The sequence below is a fragment of the Castor canadensis genome, chromosome 7 (assembly GCF_047511655.1).
Source record: "Castor canadensis chromosome 7, mCasCan1.hap1v2, whole genome shotgun sequence".
NCBI lineage: Eukaryota > Metazoa > Chordata > Mammalia > Rodentia > Castoridae > Castor > Castor canadensis.
In genome coordinates, this window is record NC_133392.1 from 36,164,253 (window position 1) to 36,183,238 (window position 18,986).

The 18,986-nt window shown below is 38.5% G+C and overlaps 1 protein-coding gene across 3 annotated transcripts in view; it reads right to left on the bottom strand.

The window, feature by feature from the left end:
• Window positions 1-4,510: 4,510 nt before the first annotated feature.
• LOC109686868 (cytochrome P450 2C26-like) overlaps window positions 4,511-18,986 on the bottom strand; it is a 62,440-nt gene continuing 47,964 nt past the window's right edge. For 2 of the 3 annotated variants that reach the window (XM_074078721.1, XM_074078723.1), the window contains 2 exons: window positions 14,291-14,432; window positions 12,377-13,137 (listed from right to left, as the gene is read on the bottom strand). In XM_074078721.1, coding sequence (XP_073934822.1) covers window positions 12,956-13,137; window positions 14,291-14,432 — 324 coding nt within the window. In that variant the 3' untranslated portion in view covers window positions 12,377-12,955. Of the gene's footprint in view, window positions 4,601-12,376; window positions 13,138-14,290; window positions 14,433-18,986 lie in introns of those variants that run through there. The other variant, XM_074078722.1, reaches the window with a different exon arrangement.

Genomic DNA, 18,986 nt, shown 5'->3' on the forward strand with positions numbered 1-18,986 from the left:
CAGTATAGTTTCTAAACACCAACAATGAACAGTTTGATAAAGAATGTAGTGATGCACAGATGGCATGTGCAGGAATTTCAGGTGCTCAGGGTTCTTGAGCCCACTCTGAGAATAAAAGCACAGGCAGGCTCCAGCAGCAGAGGTTGGAATGAGTTTATCTGTAGAGAAGAGAAGAGAAAGACTGCATGGGGGAGTGCAGGGGGACCAGGAAACCGGTGGTCCTTTGGGTCAGGCTAGGGATTGGGTTTTAGAGCATTTTTTTAGTATTGCCTGAGGGCAGGGAGGTCTCTCAGGTACAGACAGAAGTTTCCTGGAAAGAAGAGGTGTCTCCTTGACCACTTATCACCTTTTGGGACCTCCTGCAGTCCGTCCTTCTATCCCCCCTCTCAATGGTCACCATAACTGCTGTTAGGGATAGAGACAAAAAAGTCTGTTCAGTAACTGCTTCATACTGACAGGGGGCAATAAAGGAGCCCACAGCATCAGGGCTGATTACAGAGGGGTTGTCAAGGGGACTGCAATAGTATGTGGTCTTTATCTCCCTCAGAAGTATTTGTAGTTTGATGGATTCTAGGCAAGAAGAAACAAACTTGACAAGTAAGTTTAAAATTTAAGGCTCAAACACAAGCATGAGAAAATAGCAACTATAGGCCCCAGAAAGAGTAGGAGGGGAGCCAGGATTTTATTTGGTCCCATACCTGTGTAGAAACCTGAGTTTCAAGGGATTGCTCCCAGAGCCATTTAGCCTGTAGGAAAATGTAATCTGCTTGTTCCTCTACAATGCCTGAAGTGTTTATATAAGTGCAACAGGAAGTATTGGCCATGGCACATACCCCTCCTTGTTTAGCCAAAAGAAAATCTAGGGCCAGGTAGTGGTCCATGACCATACAGGCAAGGGACAACAAAGACCTTTGTATGTCTTTAATGGCAAGGCCTACTTGGTCTGAGGTGTCTTCTACTTTGGTTAGGTGTTTTTACATTTACATGATTGGTAATCACCCCATATCTGATTCCAGCTAGAGCTGTAACTAATGCTGTTATCCCTAAAATTATTAAAGTAACCTCTCTTTTATCTTTATGGGAAACTGTGTCTGTTGTAGTTAGCATTCTCTTTTTCTTCCAAATGGCTGCATGAGCATGCAGGATCAGGAAGGCAGACTTAGAATCTGTATAGATGTTGACTCTCTGTTGTTTTGACAGTTTTAGGGCTTCTGTTAGGGCCACTAATTCTACCAACTGAGCACTTTTATTAGGAGGAAGAGGACCTGATTTGAGGGTGCCAAATTTTGCTACAACTGCGAACCCTGCATGTCTGACACCATTTTTGACAAAGGAACTGCCATCAATGTGTAATTCCAGATCTGCAGTTTTTTAAGGGCTGATCAGTTAAGTCAGGTCGGGCAGCATAATTTTCCATAAGTACCTCCTTACATGAGTGTTCAGGGTTTCCCTCTGCCTCTGGAAGAAGGGATGCAGGATTTAGGCTCTGACAGGTCCTTAAAGTTATTTTCATCCCTCCCAGAAGCTGGGCCTGGTATTTAAGAAGACAGCTGTCAGATAGCCAAAGTTTTCCTTTCAAGGTTAAAATTCCCCCTAGGTTGTGTGGGGTCTTAGCCATTAGGGCAGTGGTTTAGGGTAAGTTTTTGAGCTTCAGGCACTAGAAGGCTTACTGCAGCAACTGCTCAAAGACGTCCTGGCCATCCCTTGACTACTTGATCTAATTCTTTACTTAAGTATCCTACTGGCTGGGGAGTGATGCCCCAGAACTGAGTCACCACTCCCAAGGTCAGTCCTCCCTTTTCTAGACATATAATTGAAACTTGTCTTGTTCTGGGATACCCAGGGCTAGAGCTGTCATAAGGGCCATTTTTAACTGGTGGAATGCATTTTCTGACTTGTCATCCCATTCAATAAAGAGCTTGGTATCCTTCTGTGCTTCCTTAAGGATTTGATATAAGGGCCTGTCTAGGTCTGCATATCCCAGGATCCAAATTCTATAGTATCCTGTGACCCCAAAAAAGGCCTTCAATTGCTTTAGAGTTTTAGGTAGGGGAAACATCAGGATTGGATGGATTCTATATCTCCTAAAGCCCTCATTTCTTTCTCCCAGACAAGACCTAAATATGTAACCCTTGATTCACAAAATTGGCCTTTTTCTTTAGAGATTTTTTATCTTCTATCTGCTAAGAAGTTTAGTAAGGATTCAGTGGCTCATGAAATGATAGGCTCAGTCGATCCACAGAGCAGGAGGTCATATACATATTGTAGGAGAGTAGCTTGTGGATATTGCCACTCTGTCAAGTCTTGGGTTAGAGCCAACCCAAAGAGGTGGGGGCTGTCTCTGAATCCCTGGGGAAGGACAGTCTAGGTGACTTGTCTAGACTTCCTTGTGGGGTCCTCAAAGGCAAAGATAGGTTGACTTTTAGGGTGTAAGGGAATGCAAAAGCAGGCATCCTTTAAGTCCAGACAGAGTAGTAAGCACTACCTGGAAGTATTTGGGTTAAAAGTGTATAGGGACTTGGAACTACAGGGTAGAGAGGCACTACTGCTTCATTAGTTAGGTCTCTTTCTGACCCAAGTATTATATGAGCTGGAGCATTCTATTAATAGTCCTTGTCTCTTTAAGTCTTTGATTATGGCAATTAGCCCCTCCTTAACTTCTGGCTTTAAAGGATATTGTTTTTGATGTGGAAACCAGGAGGGGTCTTTGAGATGAATTAGGACTGGGATCACTGTTCATGCCTGTCCTACAGTATGTCCACCCATCCACACCATGGGGTCTACTTCTTTCTCTGTTAGGGGCAAGCAAAAGTACTCTCCTTGGGGTAAAAGGAGCTGTACGTCCAATTTAGATAGAAGGTCTCACCCTATCAGAGGAGTAGGTGTTTCTGGGACAACTAAAAAGGAGTGACAGAAATGGAAATCTCCCCAGGAATGGGCTAAAGGATGAGTGAAAGAATGCTCTAGAGGCTGGCCTGATATGCCTGGAACAGTAATTTTCTTGGAGGACCTAGGTCCGGAAGAGAAAAAAATATCTGACATGCTGGCTCCAATATCAATAAGGAGGCTGACCCTGTGCTTTTTGATAGTAAGTATAACCCTAGTCTCCTCTATTTTTATGGTGGTTACAGAGCCTGGATGGGAGGCTTCAAGACCCATAATTGGGTGTGAGGCTCTGGTCTTGGTTCCCTGGGAACTGGGGACAGTGTGCTTTCCAATGTTTTCCCTTAAAAATAGGGCAGGGTCCTGGAGGTGGCTTTCTCCAGGGGCACTCCCTCCTAAAATGGCCTGCCTGTCCACATTGAAACCATGTCCTCAGGTTTGAACTTTGCCCTGGGGAAGCCTCTCTAAGCACTGCAATCAGAGCCTCCTGCTGTTTATCTTTTCTCATTCCTTCTCCAGGTCCTTCTTTTCTTTTTCTAAGTCCCTATTGTAGTGTACAGATGTGGCTACATGGATCACAATTTGTCCAGATCTCTGCTCCCTTCAGCCACCAGTTTCTGAAGCTTTTTATGGATATCTCATGCTGATTGTGTTAGAATTTTATCTTTTAAGACGATTTCCTCTTCTTGTGACTCCAGTATAATGTTAGTATGCTTTTGTAAAGCATCCTTACATCTCTGTAGGAAAGCTACTGGGGTTTCTAAGGGTCTTTGTTGTACAGCTGTGACTTGGGAGTAATTAAGAGGTTTTACCTTGGCTGCTCTTAGACCCTCAAAAATGCAGTGGATGAAATGGTTACAACTCCATTCAGCCTTGTCATTTTCAGGATCCTACATAGGTACTGCCTGATCTCCTGTTGGAATTGGGAATCTAGGGTCATTTTTAGGTATCCAGTGTCTTTGTCCCCTCCTCCTCCTGTGAGTCCCCAATCTGAGACAGGCCTGTAGGACAACATTTGTCCAAGTGATAATTTTCTCCAGCTTTGAGTACCTGATCTAGTACCCACTATTTCTCCAGAGCAGTAAGGGTGTGAGATAGCAATAGCATTACATCTTTCCAGCTCAGTTTAAAGTTTTGGCTGACTTCTCTAAATACCTGGATGTACTGATCTGGGTTTTCTGTGTAATTTCCTAAATCCTTTTTTATTTCTTTAAGTTTGCTCACTCTAAAAGGATTGTGAGCCCTATCCCCTCCAGGAATTAACTGGAGGGGGTAGAGTCCTGTTGGACAATGTGTGGTGTGTGAGGTAGCTGGGTAAGGGGAGAAAGGAGGAGCTGATGGAGCATCAGATGGGTTCTTTGGTTCAAAAGCATTTGGGGTTTTTTTGCAAAGGGTCACCATGGTTTGGGTATCTAGCTTGCATTTGCTCAGCCATTCTGGGTGGTATCTTAGGAAAAAGAACAGTTGAACATATGGAACTTCAGTCCACTTTCCCTCCTTTTTACAGAACATATCTAATTGAAGAATAGTATTATAATTAATGCTCCCTCCTTCTGGCCACCTTTCCTCATCTCCTAGAGGATACTGTGGCCAAACCTGGGTGCAGTAAAACTTGAGTCACTTTTGTTGAAGACTTTCTGGATCAAGATCTTTCCAATGTTTTAATAAGCAGGCAAGTGGGGAAGACTTCCTGAATCCTTAGAGCTTGATTCCCCACCTAAAAAGGGAAACAAGGGAAAAATTGGTCACCTTAACAGAAGTTTCTCTTTTTACCTTGGTGTTCCCAGATGAGGAGAAACTCTATGTGGGAGAAGGCGTCCCTCTTTCCCTCACTCCTTCTATTGCCACCTGAGGCTAAGGTCATGGGGGATCTTCACCCCACCAGAATGACCTTTGACCAATCTCTTATCTACTTTGACTTGCCTGTTTGCCCTTGACCCAGGTACCTGCTTCTCCTCTACCAGCTGAAGGCTTGTAATTTAAAAATAACTCTATCAAATTAACCAAGAGGGCTTGCATGGTCGAGGGAGGTCCCCTGCAGAGGCATGGATGGGGACTCCTGATTAAGTAGACTTCTGTCCCACTATATATCCTGTGAGGCATGTATGCTTTTTATGAAAAAAGAGAGAGTATCTGAAGGCTTTTGCTGTGGTAAGGGGCAAAAATAGAGAAGACCATGAGGTTTCTGCCTTTTAACTTTATTTTTCTTTCCCTGAGGGCAGGCTGTAGAACCTGTTTGACCAGTTTAACCAAACACTTGACAAAGAAAGTTAAGCATAAATTGGAGATTAGCACTTTCTGGTGTCTGCAGGAATTTTTTCCCAAACTCCCTGAAGAAGGAAGCCCACTGCTGTTTAGAGCAAAGTGGGGGAGGGGACACTCATCCTGATCTACTTGAGAAAGGGGAAGGAGAGGCTGAGTATTGAAGGAAAAGAGAGTTTCCAGGCTCAATGCATGAAGGATTATTGGTCACTACTGCTCTCCAGGTTGATCCTGCCCAAGGGCAGTACTGAAGCATTAGAAGCAAGGGGTGACCTCCACTCTCGGGCCATGGAAACCATGAAGGAAGTGTAAGAGATATGGTTGTCTGTTTGCTACAGACATGGCTGATGGGGTTTGCAGCCTCAGGGTGGGTCAGGAAGTTGCATCTCCAGCCTTTGGGTGACACCAGGGAGTGCCCTGGCCAGAACAACTTGAAGAGAAACTTTCCCTTCCACCAGCTGTTTTCAGACCTCCTCTTAAGTGGGTCAGATCTTGAAAGAGAGAGAGTTTAAGTAGAGGAGAAAAAAAAAGCCTGGTGCACTGAAGTCAGGCTGTGCCCATGTAATATTGGCAGTCCAGTATAAGCCCCCGGCTGGCACCCAAGTTCTCTCGGGTTACCTGCCTTACAGCTGTAATGGGCTCAGAGACTTTCCTCAGTTTCCCAAGGGAGAAACCCTCTTTAATGAGAGAGATGGAGAGAGAGAGAGAGAGAGAGAGAGAGAGAGAGAGAGAGAGAGAGAGAAAGGTCAGCCTGAGAGATCCACAATAGCTAGGCCGTGGTGAATGGGCTCTCCTGAAAAACAGACTCCACTGGAGTGCCAGTCAGGGCCACATTCCTAGGCAGCCTTTCCCAGTTTGGCACAACCTATACCGACCTCAGGTGAAGGCTTGTCCCTTCATGCATCACCAAATATGATGCACAGATGACACGCTCAGGAATTTCAGGTGCTCAGGGTTCTTGAGCCCACTCTGAGAATAAAAGCACCAGTAGATTCCAACAACAGATGTAGGAAAGATTTTATTTGCAGGGAAGAGAAGAGAAAGACAGCATAGTGAGGAATGCAGGGGGACCTGGAAACCAGTGGTCCTGTGGGTCAGGTTGGAGATTGTGTTTTTATGGACTTTTTGCATTGTCTGAGGGCAGAGATGTCTCTCAGGTGTAGACAGAAGTTTCCTAGGAAGGAGAGGTGTCTCCTTAACCACTTCCCACCTTTTGGGACCTCTTGCTGTCTGTCCTTCAATCCCTCTCAAAATAATTTTAAGGACCTGTCAATACCTAAATCCTGCATCCCTTCTTCCAGAGGCAGAGGGAAATCCTGAACACTCATGTAAGGAGGTACTTATGGAAAACTATGCTGCCCGACCTGACTTAACTGATCGGCCCTTAAAAAAATGCAGATCTGGAATTACACATTGATGGCAGTTCCTTTGTCAAAAATGGTGTCAGACATGCAGGGTTTGCAGTTGTAGCAAAATTTGGCACCCTCAAATCAGGTCCTCTTCCTCCTAATAAAAGTGCTCAGTTGGCAGAATTAGTGGCCCTAACAGAAGCCCTAAAACTGTCAAAACAACAGAGTCAACATCTATACAGATTCTAAGTCTGCCTTCCTGATCCTGCATGCTCATGCAGCCATTTGGAAGAAAAAGAGAATGGTAACTACAACAGACACAGCTTCCCTAGATTTTCTTTTGGCTAAACAAGGAGGGGTATGTGCCATGGCCAATACTTCCTGTTGCACTTATATAAACACTTCAGGCATTGTAGAGGAACATGCAGATTACATTTTCCTACAGGCTAAATGGCTCTGGGAGCAATCCCTTGAAACTCAGGTTTCTACACAGGTATGGGACCAAATAAAATCCTGGCTCCCCTCTTACTCTTTCTGGGTCCTATAGTTGCCATTATTCTCATGCTTATATTTGGGCCTTAAATTTTAAACTTACTTGTCAAGTTTGTTTCTTCTTGCCTAGAATCCATCAAACTACAAATGACCCTAATGGAGATGAATGCAACCTGCTATCACAGTCCCCTCTAATTCCTCTCTCATGGTCAGCCCTGATGCTGTGGGCCCCTTCATTGCCCCCTGTCAGCATGAAGCAGTTACTGAACAGACTTTGTTGTTTCTATCCCTAACAGTGGTTAGGGCAACCACTGAGAAGGAGGATAGAAGGACGGATTGCAGGAGGTCCCAAAAGATGATAAGTGGTCAAGGAGACACCTCTCTTTCCCAGGAAACATCTTTCTATATCTGAGAGACAATCTGCCTTCAGGCAATGCAAAAAGGCTATAAAAACTCAATCTCCAACCTGACCCATGGAACCACTGGTTTCTGGGTCCCCCAGCATTCCCTACTATTCAGTCTTTCTCTTCTCTTACCTACAAATAAAACCTTTCCAACCTCTGTTGCTGGAGCCTACCTGTGCTTTCATTCTCAGAGTGGGCTCAAGAACCCTGAGGACCTGATATTCCTGTTTGTGTCACCTGTGCATAAGTAGGAAAACAATTACCTTTACAATTGCCTCAAAAATATAAAATACTGAGGAATAAATTTAATAAATGATGTGAAAGACCTCTGCAAGGAAACAACAAACCACTGCAGAAAGAAATCAAACAAGTCTATAGAATATGGTAATATTTCCCATGCTCATGGATTAGTGGTAACAGTTTATTGAAAAAGGCTCTGTTACCAAAAGTAATCTACATATTCAGTGAAATTCCCATCAAAGTCCAATGACATTCATCAAAGAGATTGAAAAATCAACCATAAATTCATTTGGAAGGGCTGGTGCAGTGACTCAGAATGTAGAAAGCCTGACTAGCAAGTATGAAACCCTGAGTCCAAGCCCCAGTACAAGAAAAAAATAAATATAAAGTTTTTGGAAGCACAAAAGACCACAAATTCCCAAGATGAAGCTGAGCAGAAAGAGCAACGCTAGAGGTATCACAATACCTTACACCAAACTATACTTTAGAGACATTGCAATAAAAACAGCATGGCATCTGCATGAAAACAGACATGAAGACCAGTGGAACAGAATAGAAGGCCCTGATATGAATCCACAAAGCTGTGCCCACCTGATTTTTGACAAAGTTGTCAAAAACATATGATGGAGAAAAGACAGTTTCTTCAACAAATGTTGGTAAGAAAACTGGATATCTGGATACAGAAAACTGAAACTAGATCCATGTCTTTCACACTATAAAAGTATTAACTCAAAGTGTGTTAAGCACCTTAATATAAGACCTGAAATTTTGAAGCTAGTGCAGAAAATAGCAGCAAATACAGTAGAATTAATAGGCATAGCCAATGTCTTCCTCAAAAGAAATAAAATGGCTCAGCACCTAGGAGAAAAGATTGACAAATGGGACTACATGAAATTAAAAGCATCCACACAAAAAAAGAAATGGTCTCTAAATTGAAGAGGCTCCCCACAGAATGGGAAAAAAATTTTGCCAACAATATATCTGACAAGGGATTGATAACCAGAATATACAGAGAGCTCAAAAAACTAAACTCAAAAAAAAAAATCGATGGCCAAATAAAGAAATGAGCAAATGAACTGACCAGAGCTTTTTCAAAGGAAGAAGTTCAAATGACTAAAAAACACATGAAGAAATGCTCACAATGCCTGACCATATTGAAAATGCAAATCAAAACCATGTTAATATCCATGGCAGAGACTTTAATAATCCTCCATCACCTATTGATAGATCATCCAGAAAAAAATCAACAAAGAAATTCTATACCTAAATGAAATCATGGATCAAATGGACTTAATTGATATCTACAAACTATTTCATCCAGCAATAGCACAATATACATTCTTCTCAGCAGCCCATAGAACTTTCTCCAAAATAGATCATATCTTAGGGCACAAAGCAAGCCTCAAAAAATATAAGAAAATAGGAATAACTCCCTGTGTTATATCTATACACAATGCAATAAAACTAGAATGCAACAACAAAAGCAACAGCAGAAAATGTGCAAACAATTGGAGGCTGAATAACACATTGCTCAATGTTCAGTGAGTCATAGAGGAAATGAAAAGATCCCTGGAATTTAATGAAAAAGAAAACACAACCAATCAGAACCTATAGGATACAGCAAAGTTGATAGCCATGAATGCACATATTAAGAGACAGAAAGATCTCAAATGACCTAATGCTGTATCTCAAATTCCTAGAAAAATAAGAACAAGCTAAACCAAAAACAAGCTGAAGGTGAGAAATAACAAAAATAAGGTCTGAAATCAATGAAATAGAGACAATAAAAAAATGCAAATAATCAACAACAACAAAAGAAGGTAGCTCCTTGAAAAAAACTAAACAAGATTGACAAAGTCCTGGCAAATCTGGCTAAAATGAGGAGGGAAAAGACCCAAATTAGTAAAATCAGAAATGAAAAAGGGGAGATAACAACAAACACAAAAGAAATCAGGGAATCATCAGAGACTACTTTGAGAACCTATATTCTAACAAATTGGAAAATCTTTTTTTCCCTTTTTTTTAATTTTTATTTTATTCATATGTGCATACAATGTTTGGGTCATTTCTCCCCTCTTCCCCTCACCCCCTCCCTTACCCACCCCACTCCCTCCCTTACCCCCCCTTACCCCTCACTACCCGGCAAAAACTATTTTGCCCTTTTCTCTAATTTTGTTGAAGGCAGAGTATAAGCAATAATAGGAAGGACCAAGGGTTTTTGCTAGTTGAGATAAGGATAGCTATACAGGGAGTTGACTCGCATTAAATTGGAAAATCTTGAAAAAATGGAAAAATTTGAGATACTTAAGACAATCCAAAGCTGACCCAGAAGATATTAACCACCTACACATATCTATAAAACATAATGAAATTGAAGCAGCAATAAAGAGTCTCCCAAAAAAGAAAATCCAGGGCCCGATGGATTCCCTGCTGAATTCTACTAAACCTTTAAGGAAAAACTAATACCAACACACATTAAACTATTTTGTGAAATAGAAAGGGAAGAAATTCAGCCTAACTCGTTCTATTAGGCCAGTATTACACACATCCCAAAACTGGACAAGGACACATTCAAAAAGGAGAAGTACAGGCCAATCTCCTTAATAAACATTGATGAAAAACAACTAAATAAAATAATAACCAATTGAATCCAACAGTATATCAGCAAGATTATTCACCATGACCAAGCTGGCTTCATCCCAGCGATTCAGGGATGGTTCAACATATGTAAATCAATAAATGTCATACAGCACATTAATAGAAGCAAAGGCAAAAATCACTGGGTTGTCTCAATAGATGCAGAAAAAGCCTTCAATAAGATTCAACACAATTTCATCATAAAAGCTCCAAGAAAACTAGGAGGAGAAGGAATATACCTCAACATTATAAAGGTTATATATGACAAACCTACAGCCAACATCATACTTAATAGGGAAAAACTGAAACCATTTTCCCTAAAATCAGAAATAAGACAAGGGTGCCCAATCTCCCTTCTCTGATTCAACAAAGTCCTGGAATTCCTGGCCAGAGCAATAAGGCAAGAAGAAAAGATAAAAGGAATACAAATAGGTAAAGAAATAGTCAAATTATTCCTATTCACAGATGCCTTGATCATATACCTTAAAGAACCAAAAAAGTCCAACCAAAAACTCATAGACACCACAAACAGCTTCAGCAATGTATCAAGATATAAAATTAATACACAAAAATCAGTAGCCTTTCCATACACCAACAATGAACAAATAGAGAATATAGGAAAATAATTCCATTTACCATAGCCTCAAAAAAATCAAATACCTAGGAATAAACTTAACAGGATGTTAATGATCTCTACAAGGAAAACTACACATGACTAAAGAAAGAGATCAAGGAAGATTACAGAAGGTGGAAAGACCACGAATGCTCATGGATTGGCAGAACCAACATAGTAAAAATGGCTATATTACCAAAGACAATCTACATGTTCAATGTAATTCCCATAAAAATCCCAAATACGTTCATCAGGGAGTTTGAAAAATCTGCCCTAAAGTTCATTTGGAAACACAAGAGACCACAAATAGCCAAAGCAATACTGAGCAAAAAGAGCAATGCTGGAGGAATCACAATACCTGACTTCAAACTATATTACAGAGCCATAGCAATGAAAACAGCATGGTACTTGCACAAAAACAAACATGAAAACAAGTGGAACAGAATAGGGGACCCAGATATGAATCCACACAGCTATGTCTGCCTTATTTTTTTTACAAAGGCACCAAAAACATGCGATGAAGAAAAGACAGCTTCTTCAACAAATGTTGCTGGGCAAAGCAGTTATCTGCCTGCAAAAACTGAAACTAGATCCATCCCTGTCACCCTGGACTAGTATCAAATCAAAGTGTATTAAGGACCTAAATATCAGACCCAAACCCTTGCAGTTAGTACAGGAAAAACCAAAGAATACTCTGGAAGCAATAAGTATAGGCAAGGACTTCCTCAGTGGAACTCCAGCAGCCCAACAACTAATAGAAAGGATGGACAAATTGGACTACATGAAATTAAAAATCTTCTGCACAAAAAAAGGAATGGTATCTAAATTGAAGACACCACCCACTGAGTGACACAAAATATTTGCTAGATATACATCAGCTATTCTCTTATTGAATAACAATTTGCATTTCCTGTTTTCTGTCCACTAAAATCATTTCACATTTTTCTGTTGTCTACAGGGTTTTCCTAATACACTGTCTAGTGTAAAAAGAGTAAGTTGTAGAAAATACAAGTAGTATGAGTCCAATTATATGAAGAACAGTATCTAATTACATATCTGTGCTTGTGTATATGACATATTATGTATGAATGTATAATTCTGCCCTCGTGTGTAGTTACATATCTGAAGCCACCAATACAATAACTTAAAATGTCTGACAGAATATATTCAAAAGGCAATGAGTGACGGCCTTTCTCATTTCGTACACTTCAAAGCAGTAGGAAGGGAAAATGATGACTAGGATTTGACCTGCTTTAGATTTTCAATGGTGTATGTTCTGGAGATAAAATGAGATTGCTGTCTTGGGGACATAGCATTATATTACTTTATATTTATGTTATAAAAATTATTGTGGAAAGTAGAAAAGTATTAAAACTTAGTGAGACTCTCCAAGGATTTTTTTTTTGGCTTGGAGAAGGCAGAAATAACACCCAGAACACATGATTAGTAATATGAAAACATAAATTCAGTCTTCGCTCCAAGATAGAAACACAAAGTTAAAGGACTATTTAAAATCTTTATTTTGTGTTCATAGTAGAAGCAAAGCAGGTACATTTGTACAGTTAATATCATTCTCCCTAAAACTGACTTTTGGAATTCTTTCATTTAGGTTGGAAATTGGTCTTTGAAATCTAAATTTCTAGTACTTCTAGGTGACACTCAGACAAAGAACTTTTCTATACAGTTTCTTTCATTTATCATCTGCATTATGCAAAGAGGAAGGGTAGTTTGAGAACTGAAGCAGAAATTAAAAATGATTTTTACTCAGAATATAAAAGGGGAGAGATTTTTGTTCTAAACATTTTGCTGCTTTACATTGATAATTCAGCATTAAATACTTATTGGCATTTGGGATGGTCGGTACAAGTATTACATAGCTTTGGGAATATCAGACATATTTGTTAAATGGCCCAGGAAACTCTCCAGAATGAAAGTTGGGTGTTCCCTAGAGCTGGAGATAATGGAGAGCTATAAGGAGTAAGTTAAAGAAAGCATCATTCATGAAGTAGCAGGTGATGATACACCTGAAGAGGGAAATTCAGATTGCAGCTCAGCAGCAGACAGTCTTCTCTTCTTCAGACAGGAATGAAATGGAGCTGATACTTGGGTGGCACAGACACCAACCCATTGACAACTGGTGTGGTGTCAAGGTCTTTTGGGTCAACCACTGATTTCAGGTTAAAGTTTTGTAATATGGTTGTCAGGATTAAAAATAGCATCATGCGGGCCAGGTTCTCCCCCAGACAAATTCGCTTTCCTGAAAATAAAAATAAACACTTTAAGTGTTCCTACAATATAACTGCTCTTTTGACATGTGAAGTTTCTACATATGTATTTATACAAACATGTCCATACTGTTTGTTTCATTTCCTGTTCTGATATAACATGATTTTTGTCTCACAGTCCTCAAAGTCTCTATTCTCCCTTCTAGCTTTGCACACTTTTCATGAAACTCCAAATCACCACTATTATTCATTCTTTATATCACGCTAATCTTGACTATGGTGCACTATTTGTAAACTACATTCAATATTGATCAAACTTCCTTTCTTCTTTACACTCTTTGTAATGCCACAAGCAATAAAATCTCTTGCCTTCTCTGGGTTTCCTCAACATAATATTCCTGATATTATTGAAACATGGATCACCTGGTATCATAAATTTCTATTTATCTATTTATTTATATATTTTACTGTCATGTTGCAATGTGAATTCTTAAAGAGAGATCTCTCTCTTTCTCATCATGGTAACTACAGATGGTAGAATTGAGGCACTCAGCATTCTTCTAGTCTTCCACAGTATAGAACCAAACCAACAAGTATGTAAGTGCATGTTGAAGTAAATGGTCACATGAAAGCTCTTGAATTGAATAGCAGTGAAAGGGAGACCCAGCAAAATCAAATTTTTCAATTAAATGACACTGGATGGCACAGCAGATTAAAAAACAAGGTACAAAGATTTTCCTACAAGAAATTCACCTGACCTGCAAAGATACACAGAGTTATAAATGGAATCAGAAAGCAAGTAAGAGTAGTTATACAAATATCCAACAAAAACAAGTTCAAGACAATAAAAACAAGAAGAGATAAAGAAGGTTAGTATACATTGATTAAAGGATTGATTTTACAAGAAAATATAATTATTACAAATCTAGGTGTGTAATGGTGAGGCCCTCAATTTCATAAACCAGACAAAATGGAAAAATGAGAAGATGGTGTATTAAACAAAATTTCCTGTGTCTCCACACATCTTTTCATGAGTAAAGAAAGTGAATGGACATTAGGAGTGAGGCTCCTAATGATGTGCAAACAGCTATTCTACCAGCAAAATGGGGGCATTGCAAGAATTGTAAATGATCTCAAAAAGGTGTCCTGTCACTTGAAGAACATATAGAAATGAATTTCTGTTACCTGTTGAGAAAGGCATAAAGTAGTTACTTTTCTTAAAGTTGCCACTTTCATCTAAAAAGTGGCCAGGGTCAAACACCTCTGGGTTGGGAAATTCTTTGTCATCATATAACACAGATGTCAGTGATACTAATACAGTTGTGCCCTGGGAAAAAGAGACAAAAAAACAAGTTATAAAGTATTCATGAGTATGAAAGATATAATTGAAATCTTTAATTTCAATCTTTGATTTACTACTTAGGAAGCCACATCCAAAGAGGAGCAGTGACATTTCTGGGCAGACAAATCATATAACAAACATGAAGAGTTTGAGACCAGTGGCAATGATTTTATAAAAATGCTTTCCACTAGCATTTCAAGTATGAGTACTTTGGTATTTGGTGCCAAAGTTTTTTGATCTCATATTTCCATCATCAACCTTGCAAACTGGCATCTGTCAATATCTGCTGCTCTATATTATCAGTTTTTACACAATCCTTATTGTGGAATAAGGTTTCAAATAGAAGATTCTATTTCCCACAAAATTTCCACAGCATCTGTTTATGGCAAATTACAAATAAATATTTGATTTTTTTTCAACAATGGCATTTTCTGGAGTGAAAAATCAACATTAAGTATTGAGTTTGCATCATTAACATGTAGTTTATTTGCCTTAATTTTAAAATGCATACAGGTATTATTGATTGTTGCAGTTTATTGGTTGGACCTGTGTGACTGGAGCCATAAAAGATGAGAGGACCACTGAATCTTCCTCAATTGCCACTTTAATGAAGGTCACTTCTGCTTTTTATAAACTCCTCTTTCACAGAGAGCATTTGGTCAGAAAAAGCATGTCAAGTATTACGTGTCAAGGTTACATTAGCACAGGGAAGCACAGTTAAAATTAACTCTTTGTTATGTCTCCTTTAAAATGGGAACAGAGAAACAGGAGAAGCACACTGTCAGCATAACCTTCTTATTTACATATGAAGGACATGAAGCCATCTGGGGAACCTTGAGCACTGTTGTTGTTCTGGACGTCTGGTTCTGAGACTTTTGTCTCAGTTCCTTCAAGCTTTCTCACAAGGCCAGATACTAACTCACACATGCACAGTCTGGTCCTGAAGCCTTTGCCTCAGTTCCTTGGAGCTTTCTCACAAGGGCAGATACCAACTCACACACGCACAACTGATTACAGTTAAACTGACTTAAAAAAACAAATGATGATAAAATTAGACATATCATCATTTTGTAATAATTCAAGTTAGGGTACCAGTTTAGGCCAGTACTGTTGATTAAAGCTGAAACATTTGGGGTGATAATTCAGGAAACAGGATAATCATACAGACTTAGAATCCCCTGTCATAGATTCTTATTAATATGACATAAAGGCAGAACTTCTGAAACAAGGAGATCTGATAGATAGCACTTAATTACAAGAGGAAATCAACATAAAATAATAGGATTGCTGACATTATGTGTCCCTAATTCACCAGCAATATTCAGGGCCATGAACAAAACACTTGTGTGTTTTCCTTCTCAAACTCATAACTGGAATAAAACTCCTGAAAAATTGTTTAAAAAATAGCTTGAGGGATATTTTAAATGATTACTATCTTGGAATCTTCAGTAAGGTCAACATACTGGAAGGAAATAAATAAATAAAAGGGAACTGTATGTATTTAGAGGAAACTAAAGGGAAAAGATGGCTAAGTGTATGCTGTTCCTTCTCTGGACACTGAAAATAAAAATAAATTATGGAGAATATTCTAAAAGTTTGGGGAAATTTAATAATTGGTAGAGTATTAGACATTAGTGTACCAAAATTAACTGAGTGCACTAAAGTAGATATATATACTCTTACATTTTGTTTAGATATAACTTTTTTAAATACATGGGTGGGAAATTTTCAATCCACAAGATTTTAAATTTAAAAAAAAGTAAAAGAAGAAAATCTTTGAAATGCAAAATTCATATAAAATGTAAATTTCAGTTTCCACAAACATTGAGCATGGCAGTGCTCATTGGCTATACATTGTCTGTGTCTGCTTCCATACTACAATGGCAGAGCTCAAAGGTGGCACTACAATCCCAGTGGCCTGCAAAGCTTCACATATTGACAATCAGGGACATTACAGAAAAAGACAGCAACTGCTGTCTTAGATCACTATCTCCATGGGATCAGTGCTCTCCGCCTATTGAAGAATAAATCATTTATCTGACTTGTGAAAGGATTGAATTACCCATGCAGCATTGCAAAATTCTATGCAGACCACTCCCTAAAAAAATGAATGGTAATTCACTTGAAGTTTTGATTCTCCAGACTTAATAAACACTTAAAAAAAACACCAATGCTGATGTAATCAGGTAACTTGGTGATCCTTATCTGATTCATCATTGTATTTCTTGTGTAAGTTTTTACACAGAAACAAAAACTTTCAGTTACCCTGAGGCCCCAATTTTAAGAAATAATTATGATCTTCTGTCTGTGTCCTTTGATGATAAAAGAGTAGATTGAAGTCCTAACACTAATACCAAATATGTTATCACTATAAACAAGCCCAATCACCCCTTATTAAATCCATCAATTCAGATTTTTATGGATAAAATTAGCCATTGAAATCTAACCAATCCTGTTGTGTTTTCCCATGGAAATACAATTTTAGTTATATTATTTTTAATTTAACAGTTATATATCCTGGTCTCAAGTAAAATAGAATAGCTTGTAACTTATCAATTAGAGCATTGTAGATAAAGTTGCTAAGTCAAAAATTGGTCACAAGATTCCAAATATTAGGGTTGGGAATGTGGCTGAGTGATAAGGTAATAATTACAGTTAAACTTGACTATCTTCATATTAGGTTCACAAAGAATTAGATAAGGAAATGTAACATTCTTCTGACTGCTTATGGGAGAAGTATAAACCCTTCCTAGAAGAAGATAAACATCATCTGAAAATGTGCATATTTCCAAGTATAATATCAGGTACTTAACCAAAACTTACTCTACATCTTAAAGACACCACTATTGGTTAAAAGAATGAAGGAAATAAAAACAGACCCATATCAGGAACTTTTCTAACAAAATTATGCAGCAACATTATCTTGATATTAGAAATCTGAGAAGAAAATTATATGGATGAAAATATATTCTTCTAGTGACTATAATTTCTAATAACTAGAAAAGTCATAAATAGCATGAACCAGATCAAATCCAACTGTGCATATTCTTGTAACTTTTATATTCATTCAGTACAGTGTAACTAATTTACATAAAAAATCAATTTGATAAAGCTGTGGACACTTTCATGATGAAAATTCATACAAAATAAGAGGGGAACTTCATTAATGTGATTTAGAAAAACTACTTTTCACAATCTGCTTAAAACATCATTCATAATAGTGAGATATTAAACCCCCTCCCAGACCAGGAATGAAACAAGAATGCCTACTTGACCAATTCTGTTCAATGTCATCCTGAAAGTCCTGGTATGTACAATAAGAGGATAAAGAGAAATTGAGGATAGGAGACTATAAAGTGAGAAATAAAAATATTAACCCAGATAACAGGCAAATACAAATTGAAGTTCAAGGTGAACCTACCATTTGCAATCATTGAATTCTTATTTTCTTAATTTTTATTTAATTGTATTTGTTAATATACATTGATTTTCAAAAACAAATTGTTTTTGACATTTTCATACATACATATATTGTACTTCTATGATATTAACATTCTATTACCATTTCTTTTTTTTTTTCATTTATTCATATGTGCATACATTGTTAGGGGCATTTCTTCCCCCTGCTTCCCACCCTCCTCACTTCCAGGCAGAACATGTTCTGCCCTTATCTCTAATTTTGTTGATGAGAAGACATAAACATAATAAGAAAGACAAAACGTTTTTGCTAATTGAGTTAAGGATAGCTATACAGAGAGATTCCTAGCATTGCTTCCATGTACAAATGTGTTACAACCCAAGTTGATTCACCTCTAACTGATCTTTATACTGGTGCCTGGTCCCCTTCTCGTGTTGACCTCTGTCACTTTAAGGTTTCTGTATTAATTCCTCTGGAGTGGGGACATCAAACACTTTCATGTTTTGGGTTTTCTACCTATCCCCATACCTCCCGTATGTGCTTTCCCCTTGTCATGTGACCCAAATCCAACAAAACTGCTGTATTTGCCCTAGACCTAAAGTCCACATATGAGGAAGAACATATGATTTTTGGTCTTCTGAACCTGGCTAACCTCTCTCAGAATGATGTTCTCCAGTTCCATCCATTTACTTGCAAATGAAAGATTTCATTCTTCTTCATGGCTGAGTAAAATTCCATTGTGTATAAATATCACATTTTCTTCAGCCATTCATCAGTAGTGGGGCATCTTGATTGTTTCCATAACTTGGCTATTGTGAATAGTGCTGCAATAAACGTGGGTGTCTTATATGCACTCTTTCTTATACCCCCTCCAATATCCTCACTTTATACCTTCTATACCATTAATAGTCCCCCTTTAAATTTCATGTCCATATATTCCCTATATGCCACACATGAGAGACTACATTCAGACTATGCCTTTGTGGCACTGGCTTATTATCACTTAACTATAGGTCAGTGTTCTCCATAAAGATAAATATAAATAAAATAAAATACAAACCAGACTCAACAGCATATTAAATGATCAAGTTGAATACATTCAAAGAAAGCAAAGATGATTC